Source organism: Bolinopsis microptera, chromosome 11 (genome assembly GCF_026151205.1).
Source record: "Bolinopsis microptera isolate Bmic1 chromosome 11, MBARI_Bmic_1.0, whole genome shotgun sequence".
Taxonomy (NCBI): Eukaryota; Metazoa; Ctenophora; class Tentaculata; order Lobata; family Bolinopsidae; genus Bolinopsis; species Bolinopsis microptera.
Window position 1 is genome coordinate 11,925,263 of NC_087082.1, and position 14,413 is coordinate 11,939,675.

General features: G+C 37.7%; 3 protein-coding genes across 9 annotated transcripts in view; 2 read left to right on the forward strand and 1 right to left on the reverse strand.

Annotated features, from left to right (window-relative positions):
- LOC134822657 (dual specificity tyrosine-phosphorylation-regulated kinase 4-like) overlaps positions 1 to 9,798 on the forward strand; it is a 35,836-nt gene extending 26,038 nt beyond the window's left edge. For 5 of the 6 annotated variants that reach the window (XM_063833842.1, XM_063833841.1, XM_063833839.1 and 2 more), the window contains 3 exons: positions 70 to 185; positions 414 to 692; positions 8,201 to 9,798. In XM_063833842.1, coding sequence (XP_063689912.1) covers positions 70 to 185; positions 414 to 692; positions 8,201 to 8,262 — 457 coding nt within the window. In that variant the 3' untranslated portion in view covers positions 8,263 to 9,798. Of the gene's footprint in view, positions 1 to 69; positions 186 to 413; positions 697 to 8,200 lie in introns of all 6 variants that reach the window. The other variant, XM_063833840.1, reaches the window with a different exon arrangement.
- On the reverse strand, positions 1,658 to 7,250 carry LOC134823081 (uncharacterized). The gene is made up of 5 exons (XM_063834430.1): positions 7,152 to 7,250; positions 6,510 to 6,669; positions 6,232 to 6,316; positions 5,577 to 5,682; positions 1,658 to 2,427 (listed from the first exon to the last, which is right to left on the reverse strand). Exons 2-5 carry the CDS (start codon positions 6,638 to 6,640, stop codon positions 1,658 to 1,660), a joined length of 1,092 nt encoding a protein of 363 aa, XP_063690500.1. The 5' UTR covers positions 6,641 to 6,669; positions 7,152 to 7,250.
- An 86-nt stretch (positions 9,799 to 9,884) lies between the features above and the next one.
- On the forward strand, positions 9,885 to 12,822 carry LOC134822659 (uncharacterized). 2 transcript variants are annotated; one of them, XR_010161213.1, is made up of 4 exons: positions 9,885 to 11,756; positions 11,955 to 12,032; positions 12,159 to 12,302; positions 12,451 to 12,822. XR_010161213.1 is itself a non-coding variant. In XM_063833845.1 (4 exons), the coding sequence occupies exons 1-4, from the start codon at positions 11,679 to 11,681 to the stop codon at positions 12,680 to 12,682; spliced, it is 474 nt and encodes a 157-aa protein (XP_063689915.1). In that variant the 5' UTR covers positions 9,885 to 11,678; the 3' UTR covers positions 12,683 to 12,822. The 2 variants fall into 2 exon arrangements, 1 of the variants encoding a protein (XP_063689915.1); XM_063833845.1 differs by having other exon boundaries at positions 12,509 to 12,822.
- The last annotated feature ends 1,591 nt before the right edge of the window (positions 12,823 to 14,413 follow it).

Here is a 14,413-nt window from a genome sequence, read left to right on the forward strand (position 1 = left end):
AAGTTTTTTTCCGAATAAGGCATTAGTTGCGGGTAATAACGTCCGTTAACTAACTAACTAACTCTACAGATATCCTCTGTTTCCGGGCGAGAATGAAACAGATCAGCTGAGCTGCATCATGGAGGTTCTGGGCATGCCGCCCAATAATATGATAGACGAGGCTAAACGGAAGCGAATCTTCTTCGGTACGCCATTTTACTCCTTATATCCTTATATGTGTGTGACCCTGTTTATTGAGTCATGCAACTTGTAGGGATAGTAATTCTGTGTTTTTACACGGGTCATGTCAACAACTTAGAGTGGTAACCTTGCCAACAAAACTCATGTTGACGTTTTACAATTAACTTCTAATTTCGGACAGACTTCTACTAGTCTATACTCTATAAGCACTCACTTCTTATCTCGTGTCACAGATAGTAAAGGTAACTACTGCCCAAAGCTGCAAACATCTAAGAGGAAACGGAGGATAGGCAGCAAGGACCTGCATGCCAAACTCCATACGGACGACCCTCAGTTTATAGACTTTTTAAAGAAATGTCTGGAATGGGATCCCGCAGTGAGGTGGACCCCTGATGAGGCTCTCAGACACCCGTGGTTAAAACCTATAGTCCCTCGCACGTTACAGACTATTTCTCCAAACACTTCAGAATCCTTACCCGCTGTCACACCTTCACAGATTGTCAAGAAAAAAGGTAGGTTCATTGTCGCTGTGTTTATATTACTTTTACTCTGTCCTTCTATGGACTGTAACTCTACTATAGACTGTAGTATAGACTCTAACTGTATATGTAAATTTTCGTGCAAGACTAAATACAACGTCCATTTCACTTCACACATCTCACACATCACCTCTCACTCTCCAGTAAATGAAGCCACATACGTGCTAACATCCCTCCTTCTCCACTCACCCATGGTGCTCTTCGAACCTCCTCCACCCTCTCCACCCACCCTCCAACCCACCTACCCTCGCTTCTCCGACCAACCACCACCTCAACCCACTCGCTCACACACCGCGCAACCTTCTGAAGATAACGAACAACGCGGTAATAATGACGTCATCAAGTCTGGGTTGATGACGTCAGCAAATGGTGATGTCATGAGTCCAGGTAGGAGCACTGCACCTCCGGGGAGCAGTAAGGAGTACAGAGAGTTTGTTTCTACCAGGAACTCCGAGATTGAGCGGTGTAATAGTTTGAAGTATAAGATGCAGAAAGAGAGCCAGGAGGTCAAGACTAAGGCTAAGGAGAATTGCGCGGTCATGTAGATTACTTTTTTAAGGTTTTACAAACAATTTTACAAGCTTTATAAATTTACCGGAAATCTTTCGTCGTAGAAAATAGACAATAGATATGTGGTATGTTGGCACATTGCCCATGAAGATTTTCTGACGAACGCAGACCAACTGATGCTCTGTAGTATTACATAGCATATCTCACCTTCTCAACACTAAATGGGTCCACGTTATACAATCAGAGAATCAGGAAGCACAGAAAAGCATTTTGTAAGCATAAGATGGTTTGGTGTATGAAATAAGCACAACTTTCATAATAAACATAATCTTTTCTAAAAATAATAATATTGGACACCTAAATTCGTCTTTTTCTGAGAGTGAGATAATTTAAGTGCTAAATTCCTAAATAAATTGACCAATTATTGATTAATCACATTGTCTGCGTTTAAAGGATTGTCTAATAGACTTCAACCTATGTCTCTTATCAATAGACCTTATAAACTCACTACCAATAGTAATGGCTTGTCTCCTGAACTTTGAGCTCCTCAGAAGGTAAATAAGAGGATTTATGGCGGAGTGAAGCTGCAGGAGAAATATTAAGACCAACATACAGCGTCCCCCCAGATCCACAGGGTCTATAGGAACTGTGAGACAGTAAGGTAGAACACAGCAGTTGAACCCAACCATCATGATAATCACAGTTTCGACACTGCGTTTGACCACGTGACTTTGAGAGCAGAGCTTTCTGTACAGTCCGATTATCAGGACAATGGAGGTGATGAGGACAATGAGAACAGGAACTGCGATCAGAGCTATTGATTCTACTAGGGCTACTATTATCTTACACCCTTTCTGTTTTACCAACGCGGCCAAACTGTTTGGAAGGAAGCGTGTACCGATACAGTAGCTTTCATTTGGAGAGGAAACTAAATCCGGAGAATATGCTAAATTGTTTGTACTGACTGTTACGATATGTTGGGAGGTAAGAGTTTTATCATCAGCTGCAACGCACATCATCCTGTCCTCCAGATACCTGAAGTAATATGACCTACAGAAGATAAGTTTCGGCACTGGATAAACCATGAGCAGGGCGATGCTCCAGATGGTGCAGATAGCAGCTATCATTCTGTTCCGGGTCACAATGAATTTGTAGCGGTGTTTCAGTATAACGACCAGGCATCTGTCCAGTGCTATTCCTGAAACAAAACCTGGGTTAAAAATCAGTAGTTCTCGCAATCAGACTGGTTTCCTTGAACAATTAAAAATTTTCCTCCGTAACTTAGCAAGACATCGAAACAAAAATATCATACTGGCCGGTGATACTAACATAGACCTACTAGATTACGGGAGAATAGACTCTGTCACTAAGTATGTGAATACTCTAGCAGAGCATGGGTTCGCTCCTGTGATATCTAGACCAACTAGAGTCACAGATCACAGTGCGACAATCATTGACCATATTTTCGTCAATAATTGCCACGCTGTTACAAAATCGGGAGTAATTTCTGAGTCAATCTCTGACCACTTGGCAACTTTTGTCACAATCATGGTTGATCAGAATAGGCTCAGTTGTAAACTTCAAGAAGATACAACAGAAATGTCTTCTCGAGTAATAAACGATAACAGTATCCAAAAGTTCGAGAACGACATTTCTGCGGTAGACTGGAACTTGGTTAATAACTATGATTCTGTAGATGAAAAATTTGAGGCTTTCGATAAAAAATATAGTGAACTATACGACCGAAATTTCCCAATTAAGGCAAAAAAGAGTAAACCAGGCCGCCGTAAAAACACAAAGCCGTGAATCCAAGAATGGCTACGGTGCGCATGTGATCGCAAAAATAAATTTTATGAAGATTTTGTCACAAACCCGACCACTGAAAATGATATTAGGTACAAGAAAATGAAGAAATTTGTGAATAAACACGTGGATAAGGCCAAAAACAAATATTACAACGCGTACTTTACAAAATATTCTAGCGACAGCAGAAAACAATGGCAAATGGTTAATAACTTGTTAAACAGAAAGAAAAAAGGCAAAATTAAGATAAACAAAATTAACTATAATGGGAGCGAGATAACAGATTCTCAGCAAATTGCGAATAGCTTCAATGACTATTTCTGCAATATAGCTGAGACTCTTAAGAGAGAAAATGGTCTCGTATGCTCTGAGGGCAGGACTATCGTAACAGAAACTCAAGATAGCAAATGCCAGCGGAGCATGAATCTAGAAGATTCGTCCGCATCAGAAATAATTGAAATAGTGAAGGGTTTGAAGATTAAGTCGACTTCTGATATGAGTATACTTCCCCTGAAAAAAGTGAGCAATATACTTGCACCAGTGCTTAGCTGCCTAGTCTCTGCGTCTCTACATCAGGGGAAGTTTCCGCATAAATTGAAAATCGCGAAAGTAGTTCCACTTCACAAAGGTGGGTCACGTGCTGAAGTTTCAAACTATCGACCTATCTCACTACTCTCATGTTTCTCAAAAATCTTTGAAAAAATTATGCAAGCGCGACTATTAGATCACTTAAAGACAGAGAAAATCCTATTTGACTCTCAATACGGATTTCGGGCTGGGCACAGCTGCGAACATGCTTTACTAGAAGCCCAAAACCATATTCACAGGGCACTAGAAAAAAAGCAGGTCACAGCACTGCTTCTATTGGACTACAGCAAGGCCTTTGACATGGTTGACAGCAGTATTCTTCTGAGAAAACTTGAGCACTATGGAGTTCGGGGGTTGGCTTTATCTTGGTTTCACTCATATCTAACCGATAGAGAGCAATACGTGAGCGTCAACAACTGCAAGTCCTCTCACCTCAAACTTAACTACGGAGTACCACAGGGCTCCATTCTCGGACCAATTCTGTTCATAATCTACATCAACGACCTTCCTCAGATTAGTAATTTAGCTAAACATATTTATTTCGCTGACGACGCAAACCTAATAATAAGTACAGATACATTTGAACAACTTAATGCATTGGTGAATGAGATTCTGACTTTGATAATTGATTGGGCTACTAATAACGGGCTCAAATTAAATGCTAGCAAAACTAAATATATGATCTTTACAAATAGAAAAACTAAGGATATAGAAATCTACATGGGAGGTGAGCGACTAAAGCAAAGTTATCACGAAAAGTTTCTTGGCGTGATCATTGATACTAAGCTAAATTGGGCCCACCACATTAGACATTTAGCCACTAAAGTATCTAGAAATGCGGGTATTCTCTACAAACTCAAAGGCTCAGTACCTAACAAAGCACTCAAGTTGATATACAACAGCTTTGTTCAGTCTCACTTGTACTACTGCTGCACAGTTTGGGGAACAAGATCGCTAAACTCCGTTAAAAGAGTCTTCTCGGCCCAGAAAAAGGGCATTCGCGCTGCAGATAACCAATACCACCGCTATTTTTATGACAAAGATCTGAATAGCACACCTTCACACACAAAGGAAATTTTCAATAAACTAGAAGTATTAGCTTTACCGAACGTGATAGCTAAATGTATATTATGCTTAATGCACAAAGTTTATTCTAACACTGCACCACCAAATATTATAAGAATGTTCACTGTTTCAAACTTAAACGCACCTAGAAGAGAACCTGAGTTCTTTGCAGTACCATTTAACCGTTTATGTAATTCAGACAAGAGCATTTCTTACATTGGGCCTAAGTTATATAACCAAACAGTCAACATTATTAACAAGGACATAAAATATGTCACCACTTGCCTACAAGACAAATTCCTAAATTCATTCAAGTCTACAGTCAACAAGCATGTGCTTACTGCACAAGCACATAAACCGGATGACAAGGACTGGGACAACTCAAATTTCGTACTTTTAGAAATTTAAATAATTTGGTACAACATACGTTGATCATAATAACGAGCAACAAAACTTTAACCTCATAACAAAATATGACTATCTTCGAGCATTTTTTACAATGCTATCGAAACCGCGCAATTTCACTGTCATTTACAACTTTTAAAAGATAAAAATATCACCGCGCATTCTTCAGACCCTGTGTCGCTGTTCTAAATTTATGTCAAGAGATAAGAGTTATTTAAAATTCTTAATAGTACTATTTAAATTTGCTAATAGCATAATCATATTTTATACATTATTAATACTTTATACATTGTGTGCATATATTTATATTTGATTGTAATTAAAGATTTTAAGGCGTTAGTGCCGAGTAATGCCTTCGGGTAGTGCTCCTCAATCAATCAGACCTTGGTTAGAAACTGAATTCTACAGTTTTGTCCTGGCGGTGATCTAAAGATAATGTTTCAGCTACATGGCCTATAAATATAGTTTGATAAAAGCTGAACTAACCTGCCACGGTGAAGAAGGAAACGTAAGCAAGAGTAGCGGAGATACAGCCCAGTATGTTACACACCCAGGGGAAGCGGGCGTGGAACTCCTTATCCCAACCTGTTAACTGAAAACGTGTTCAGATTTAACTAAGCTTGTGCAAAAATTCTCAGATTTGGAGTAGTGGTATATATTAGCTGTCACTTATTCATGTTTTTAATTTTCCAATTTTCAGTTTATTTATGTTAAATATGTAGCTTATGAAATTTTTGAATTTCACCCTACTGCAAGCCGTGATCAACTGCATGCGCATAATTAAAAATCGAAACAAACAATTCGTTTCGATATCATGCTATCAAACCAACAAAGTTGTCAAATGTTTAAAATTAATGCTCTTTTACAAAACAAAATTATAATTAAACCAACAACGATTAGATGTTAGGAATTTGAAATGAATGCTATTTTACGAAACAAAATGGTTGCTTAAATGTTTAAAATCGAATAACGGCCCCGTTACTTTAGTGGCCATCTACACGACTGCACAGTAAGTGCGTTGACCATTATACACCATTGGTAATTTTTAGTAACTAATAAAAAATCAAGCAGGTGGCGAGTAATTATTTTACTGGTTAAATAGTAGTAATTGTAAATGACTAATAACAAATCTAATACTCACATTAAGGAGCATGATGGGCTGAGAGAGAAGGCCGGTGAGGAGGTCACAGGCCGCTATGTTCAGCAGAATGTAGTGTGTCGTGACTCTGAGGGCACTACAATGAGAACGTTTAATATCACCAGAAACGTTTGGAGAACGTTTAATATCACGAGAAACGTTTGGAGAACGTTTAATATCACAAGAAATGTTTGGAGATTTTAAAAATTGTAATTGGCACGTATTTAATCTATGAATGACCATCTTTTAGTGAATAACTAAATCTAAAAAGTGAAGCCTACCGTTTGAGTCTGGCAATGACCACTATAACCATCACGTTTCCTATGAGAGTGACCGGAATAGCGATAAGAAGTAGAGACATCACTATCTGCACAACCAACGACCCTTCCATTTCATTCTCAGACTCTGTCATTATCTCCTTTTACAACTTGAAACTGTGAACTTTAAAAGTTGTTCTAAATTTCTTAGTTAAAGAGGCTTGAATTCTGATCAACAAAAACTGTAATGTTCAACAAATTTTAGAAGAAATCTGGCATTCAGTACACGATCAAAACGGGTTGCAACATACAAAACTGATCGGTCAGTTAGTAAGACCTTAACAAAGCGTAAGAAAGATAAACTGCATTTAAAGACGCCCACACCCTCCACTAAACTCAACTACCACACCGTGGAAGGTGTGGTGGAAGGATCTGGAACGTGATGGCAACCACACAATGCTCTGGAGCACACAATGCAGCCGTGCTCCAGAGTTAAGATCCGTGACCATCTCAACGTATTAAACTAGCGGTCCTACCCACAACACCTGGGCATATCTCAAATATAATTCTCTATCTACTGCAGCTTGACTAGGGGGACCATTTTAATATGCGCCTATATGTGCCTTGTAAATTGGGGACTGTAAGGTCTGCAATTGGTGTACTTACGGTGATCTTCAGCAGTGATGGTTGCCCAGGTTCCTAACTTCTCACAACTTCTTTGTAGGTGTGATCGCGCTAAATTTGTTAGTCATTTTCAACAAAAACACAAGTGGGATTTCGCGAGAAATGGTATTTTGATGCCGTGAAATCTCGAGCACCTGTCGTACATGTCACGTGAGTCATCCGAGCCAGACCTGATTGGCTTAATCCTCTCGGATCTGGCTTCTGATTGGCTCCTGCTCAAATACAATTGCTCTTTGGTTGGTCCTCAGAAAGTATCCCAGCTCACTGATTGGCAGAGCTGAGCACGGTACAGAGCTCCAGATGTGGGATGTCTCAAATGACGGTTTCGCAATCGCAGGTCTGTAATTTCCTTCAATAGGCTGAGTACGGAGACTTCATCCTAATCAACCGTGCAGGTATTCCAGTGCCCGAAATCACCCCGCCACCTGTTCATTTGGCCGGTCATCAATATGAAATCATGACGTACTGACTTTAACACCTACAACCTAGTTATCTAATTTTAACATGTCAGCCTGTCCAAGATACGCGTGATGAGATCAAGGAAGGGATTGCTCAAAACTATACTGCAAAGTGGTCGCAGTACATACCACATCCATTAGCCACATTCACACCTTTAACATTGTTTCAACATCTTGAGAACAAAAGTTCGATTTTACAGAATTAAAATGTATTAAAACTTTACATTGTGATTTTTTAAAGATGATGATAGTAAGGCTGCTTTTTAAACAAACAATTGTATTTTTACAATAAGTATAACTCTATGTCCGCGATTAGAGACATTTAGTCTTACCACTGACCAGATATTATACCAAAAATTCTATTAATATCTCAACTAAATAATTTGCTACTTAGATAAAGATGACATAGTATTCAGATTAAAATGCTGAACATTTCATCTTTTAATTCAAAATTCAAAAATTTACACAAGTCCAAAATATTTACAATGAGGCAACAACATAATTCATCTCTAAGATTAAAGATATCTTAATTAAAATGAGGTATTAGAATAAACTTATGATTGTTATCTTCAGAAGACAAGCAGACTGATGACAACAAGAGAACTTCAGAAAGCTTCCTCCCAAAACTCTCGTGATCCCGGATGAAGCTGAACAGCTGCCACCGACTGTAGGCTAATAATATCACGTGACCTGGTATCACTCGCCCACGTGCACTGGTATCACGCGCGCTCACGTGATTTCATCACCCGCTAAGTGCTCACGTGACGTCATCACGAGTTGGTTTCCCTCGCTTACCATGGTTTGTAAAGTCGAGATGGAGACTTGGCAGGGAATTTAAGACTTGAGACACGAGTGAAGTGGTTTTAGCATATTACTATTATGTTTACAGTATTGACTATTGTACAGTAATGTAAACAGTCTTTAATTATATTGTACACTATTTTTGTATAACTTCTGCACTATTACTTAGAAATACTGATGGCGATAGGAAGTCGTTAGGACGGAATATGATCCGGCATTAATAATTGATTAGTAACTAATTAGTAATTACTAGTAATAGTCAATAAGTTAATTAGTAATCCGGAAGATTTTTGGACAGTATCCGGAAGTTTTTACTCTTTTAGCGAGATGAATTTAAATAAGTTGTATCTGTTTATAAGGGGCTTTATCGAATATATATTATTCTGAACCAGAGAAAGATTTATTGTCTTACTTTATATGTGTTTAAAGTGTTATTTGATGAGTTATACTTGTGGCATGTCGAGTGTGTGAGTTGTTTTTATCGGTGATTTAAGTAGTCTCGGGTAATTAATTAATTAATGAACTGATTAGTTAAGTAGTCTCGGGTAGAATTTGATTTTTCTTTATTTGACAGTGTAATCGGATTTTTACTGAACATGCGTGAATACTGAATACAGGCTAGCAAGTTGCAATGCAAGTTATGACCTTTGACACTAGATTAAATTGGGATATTTGATAAAGATATGATTGTATTGATTGATCGGTTCGGGTTTTCATATTGATCAGTTTATATGGTTCAAATGGAGCTCAATTTAAAACAATCATCTGCATCTATTTTATGATAATTTTGCGCATGCAAGTTGTCGAGTCACAAACAATATTTTCAAGGCCCCTACCATATAAATTTTAGATTTAATATTGTAAAATATTGATAACTCTTAATTCGGTAATTTCTATATTTATTATTTGTAAAGGTGCAAGTCCGTTGCCCTACACACATGCACCCTTAACAAATAACATTTGTTATTCTCACGGCGCAAAAAGTGATTTTGCGAGGTTACTCAAGGTTGCTTATAACAATGATTCATGAAATGCGACATGGTAGTTGATATATATTTGGTTGCATTTGAAATAATTAAGTGAAATATGAGGGAACTCGGGGTTTTTCGTCTTTTAAAGTTATAACGATGGTACGTTACGATTTGCAGTTATGTTTTTCGCCATATTTATTTCTAATTTGAATCTATTTAAAACGAATTCACAATCCGTAAATTACGTTATTATCAATTATGCTACAAAAATGTTACTTCTTGTTTTGAAAACTTGTTTAAAAATGCGATCCGTTTCCGAAGACTGGAGACTTCGTGTATAAATTCAATATTTAACATTGTAAGTAGTGTACTATAAAGCAATATTTTATTATTTTGAAATTGTTCTTTTTTACTTGTAATTTTTCACCTTCCTAAATATGTGTTGGCGTAAAGCCTCAACAAAAATCGAAATGCAGAAGAGATCACTGATCACTGTTAATCTGAGAGCTTTTTCATTACCGACTTTAAACTTTGATATGGAATGAGTATGAAAACTTACTGTTAAAAATACTGGGATATCTCAAAGAGGATTAGTCCCTACTGATGGGATGTCAATTATTCTCAATAACTTTAAGTGAGACAATCGCTGTAAATATAACAATCATGGATCATTTTCGCGGTGTTTGTATATGTTAATTTAAAATAAACGTGTTCATAATATTTGACCATTCTTCCGAACCTGGAATGTGAAAAACCAGCTCTGCAGCATGGCTTGCCGTCTTATTTCATTAAATTTTAAACCAGCTACTCCATTAGTTTTCCCTCACTCTACTAGCTATAACAAGCATACTGCTCTAACACAGACTACTTTGAAAAGTACAGAGTTAAAATACTACAAAGAATATTTAGTGCTCGCCATCTTAATTGTTAACTTCAAGTTCAACAGTATATCTATGTCATTTAATACTCGCTCGGCTCTAACTATATCTTTGCTATTGTATGCCGAAGATTTTGAAACTTTGAAACTATACTGTTTTGTTGGGATCGTAGTATTCCTTGTTGTTATTGATGTCGTTAAAATTGTCGACTTAAAGGGTTGATGTACTTGTGAAGATATTGGTTGATTATGAACCGTCAATAAGCACAAGAATTTGATGAGCATAATCCCTCACACATCATATTTGATTGTAATATTATTTCATGGTTCTAACCAGTGCACAGTTTCGTAGCTATTTTATTAACATTTTTTAGTCCAATTACTACAATGGTCTAAACATCTTTGATCGCATGAATGCGATCAATCTCTAAGCTTGCAATCGTTTATTACCAATATTAATAGTTATCGAGTACGTCATGCTGCAATGATCACGATTTGCACATTACAATTATAGACTAATTCTAAAATGATGATGCTTCATTCTTGTGCGTCTTCTTTGTTTTGAAACATAATCCAGGGATTAATTATAACATCCAATTCCAACTAAGATCAAACGGAGAATCGTTCAAAATTTGAGGCATTTTGAAGGCTAAGCTAAGCTAAGATTCAAGAAGTATTGTGTGCACTATTGTTTGAGTCATCTCACAAATTACCGGTCAACATTTTACCGACCAACATTTTTACTAATACCGACCAACATTTTTACTAATACTCTTGCAATGCCATGCTTTGCGTGTGATAAACTATCGCTCAAACGTTAACCATGGCTAACAAAGTACGAACTTAGTTATATTAGTAACGATTCGCGGACACCGCCGGCCGGTATAGTGGTTCTTTATAAGTTTATAACCGGGCCGCCGATATCAAGCACTGCAAGGCGCAAGCATTGGTTGTTGCTTTTAATTTTAGTAGCGACGGTGTTTTTACTTTATAATGCTTAATATTTTTATTCGTCAAAATTTGTAATACACTTACAGCTTAACTGGCTTCAAATGCAACCTCAGCCAACATTAAAATTGCTGTTGGTCGATGTTTCATTTAATTGAGCACCCAAATTTAGATATGAAGACCTGTGATATATCCTGAATATATAGTTTGCTCTTCTGAATTGCCCATTTAGGTTGCTCAAGTAGTTTAATCAATACTGTTCAGTGTTTATCTGTTCTAGTGGTACTGCTAGTACTAACTACTACTAGTACTAACATTATTGATTTAGCCAGCCTTTTCTTTGTATGTAACTGGTAAGCAGACATACAGTTACACTTTACAAAAGCTTTGCCAGTGATACTGAGAGTGACAAAGTAAGAAAGAGCGCAACATAAAGTACCAACAGATAGTTCTCATGTCACAAAACCGCGTGGGGCTAACCTTTGAGGCACTGATTCATGAGAACAAGAAGCGACCAAACAATCGCCTTCAGGTAACGAATAAAGATTGCTAACCGTTACGTAAACCGCCTATAGCTGAGAGGGGGAGGGGTAGAACTAGAGCATACTGTTGCTTGCAGGGGAGGTGGTCTATGCCTTGATCGATTAGGTACGACGTACGTAATGTAAGCAAAAATTAAAAATTTTCACCAACTATTCTATGATTATAGAAATGTTAACTTTCCTTTCAGAACATGTTAAACCAAAAGTTGCAGAACTTGGACTCAATGAAAAATGAAATGGAACGACTGCATCGCAAAGAAAAATCTGTAAGTGAAAGTCCAACTGATCTTAAGTACTTAAAGATTATCAATTTGATAAAGTATTGTACATAGACAACAAAATGAAGCTTATGAACCCTTAGTTTATTAATTCTATACTTGAATATAACCCAGGACCTGCAGTTAAGGCAAAAGATTTATAGCAGGATTCTGGGTTCGCTATCTCGAGATTTGAGCAGCAGAGCAGTGACCAAGCTGAATAGCCGACAAGATCAATATCCGGAGTATAAATACCAACTCTCTGATGAAGTTGTTTTGGTACGTAGGCCTTATTTTTTGTCTACAGTTGGAATCTGGTTGTTGGTTATATACAATACTTTTAATCTCTAACACAGGAGGTGGACTGTACGCTCGGATGTGCCACACTTTAAAATTAAGAGTCCCTTAACTTTAAGTTTGTGTTTAGGCACCCCTAAGTGTTCGTCTGCAGATTCCAACCACGTTACCCAGTCTTTGACCATCAGATGGACGAAGAATGTACATGGCAAGAAGCTGAAAAAGATGAGATCGGTACTGAAACCGAAAAAGGCAGCACTCTAACAGAGCTCACAGTTGCAGTAGAGCTTCAGCCCTCGCAAGCAAAGGTCAAAATGCCGCAAGCTGCAAAGGTTAAATTGCCCAGTATTGATGAATCATGAGCAAGCTGGGTGTTTAAGTTCATCGTATATCGGTACCTCTCACACTATTTGAGTCTCACATCTGATGGTAGGAGCAATGAGTTGCCGAATCATACATCATAACAAGCTGAACAATTTCAGACAACTTTTCTGACAGAAAAAAAGAATTGTATCATAATTGTAGATTGACCTAATCTTCTATATTTCAGACCAAGAATGATAATTGGGCAGCTTGGTAAAGCAATGTCACAAAAATGTGACATTTTTTACATTATTAGTGCCTTAAAAGCAATACATTTTATTTCTGAGCAGTGCTTATGGGAGTATGGGTCACGTGGCTTAATGTTCAGAACTTATGAACACGCTTGATTAATAGATGCTAAAATTTAAGCCACTATCGTTGAGAAAACGCTATTTTAGAAATCTACCAATATCTCAAAATTCATATGAACGTGTCCATATAAGGCTGGATACCAGTAGCAAACGTGGTGCCAGGATAGTGTTCGATCTAAGAAGTATCCTCTTGAAATAAGCGGGATGTATGCTAGGGAGCAAAGATGAGGTTGCGGTGTGGTACTACCATTCCACACGGATACTATTAGGGGAGTCTCCATTACTCTCCCTCAGTCAAGTGTAATGGATCTATGTACTTTTTGCAGCTCTTCCTACACTAAACCTTTCCAACTACCCTCCCTCCGCATGCAGACAAGGTTTTGGAGGATAACCTTACAGAACCTCTGGGATCCAGGACTAGTCATACACTGTAACGATGGAGGAGGTGGCTCAACATCCTCATCTCTGACTCAACATGGTGTAAACAGTGATGGGGTCCAGTATGGGGCAGAAGCGAGGGCGGATAGAGTTTTTCATCTTCTAGACACTGCGTCAGATTTTTTAGAGCTATAAAACCAGGTGACTGATTATTATAAAAACAGTTGTGGATAATACATTTTATTACTGTTTTTTAAATAGTTTCTTTAAAGGATTCTAGAAAGATATGAATTTAAGATAATTTGGCGTTTCTTGCCCTTCCAAGTTGTAGTCATATTTTGTGTAATATATTCGACTAACTAATCTCGATCTTGCATTTATCCTTGATTTTAGAATAAGTTCCAAACAAAATTTTATGAGGTTTGTTATGACTTTTCTCCTAAGAACCCCACCCCACCCCATCTGGTTACCAGTCTAAACACATGTGGAGCCAATGATAACGAACCGAAAACCGTTTCGTTTGTTCAAGAACAGTTTCAGACTTCTGCTGCAAGGGAGGACCAATCAAATGAGTGGAGATAAGGAGGGGACATGCATTGAGGGACGCAGAGTTTAATTATCTGAAACCTAACTCGCCCGAGTGTGGTATGAACTAATCTGGTTTTAAACTTTTGTCTAATGTCAGTATTTTAAATAAATTTACATAGGCATTCTGGCAAAGTGTAGAAATTTAAATCTTTTGAAAATGTGATTGGTCGCTGACTGCATGCAGATTGCTGATTCCTTGGCATGTTTTCATATTGTGTCTATATAATTACTCTGTTTTTAACAGTAATCCAGAGCAATTAAAACTCATATTTCTAAACATGAATCACTTTAATATGATCTAACAATTTCAATAAATTATACATGGTATGTGTCCTGCGGGGCGTATCCGTGATACAACACTCATTACTGCACCATGGCCACCTGCCAGACATGGTTAGCGAAGAAGGTGGGCTTCTTCCTGTACATCTTGTGAAAGTGGTAAGAAGTTTACAT

What these genes read in the sequence shown, in the direction of transcription:
- LOC134822659 (XM_063833845.1), top strand. Translation starts at nt 11,679, where the DNA reads ATGTCACAAAACCGCGTGGGGCTAACCTTTGAGGCACTGATTCATGAG. An exon ending in GACCAAACAATCGCCTTCAG is followed by an intron (nt 11,757 to 11,954) that starts GTAACGAATAAA and finishes CTTTCCTTTCAG; the next exon opens with AACATGTTAAACCAAAAGTT. An exon ending in TCTCTGATGAAGTTGTTTTG is followed by an intron (nt 12,303 to 12,508) that starts GTACGTAGGCCT and finishes TTTGACCATCAG; the next exon opens with ATGGACGAAGAATGTACATG.
- LOC134823081 (XM_063834430.1), bottom strand. Translation starts at nt 6,640, where the DNA reads ATGACAGAGTCTGAGAATGAAATGGAAGGGTCGTTGGTTGTGCAGATA. An exon ending in GTCATTGCCAGACTCAAACG is followed by an intron (nt 6,317 to 6,509) that starts GTAGGCTTCACT and finishes TAGTGCCCTCAG; the next exon opens with AGTCACGACACACTACATTC. An exon ending in TTCCTTCTTCACCGTGGCAG is followed by an intron (nt 2,428 to 5,576) that starts GTTAGTTCAGCT and finishes GTTTTGTTTCAG; the next exon opens with GAATAGCACTGGACAGATGC.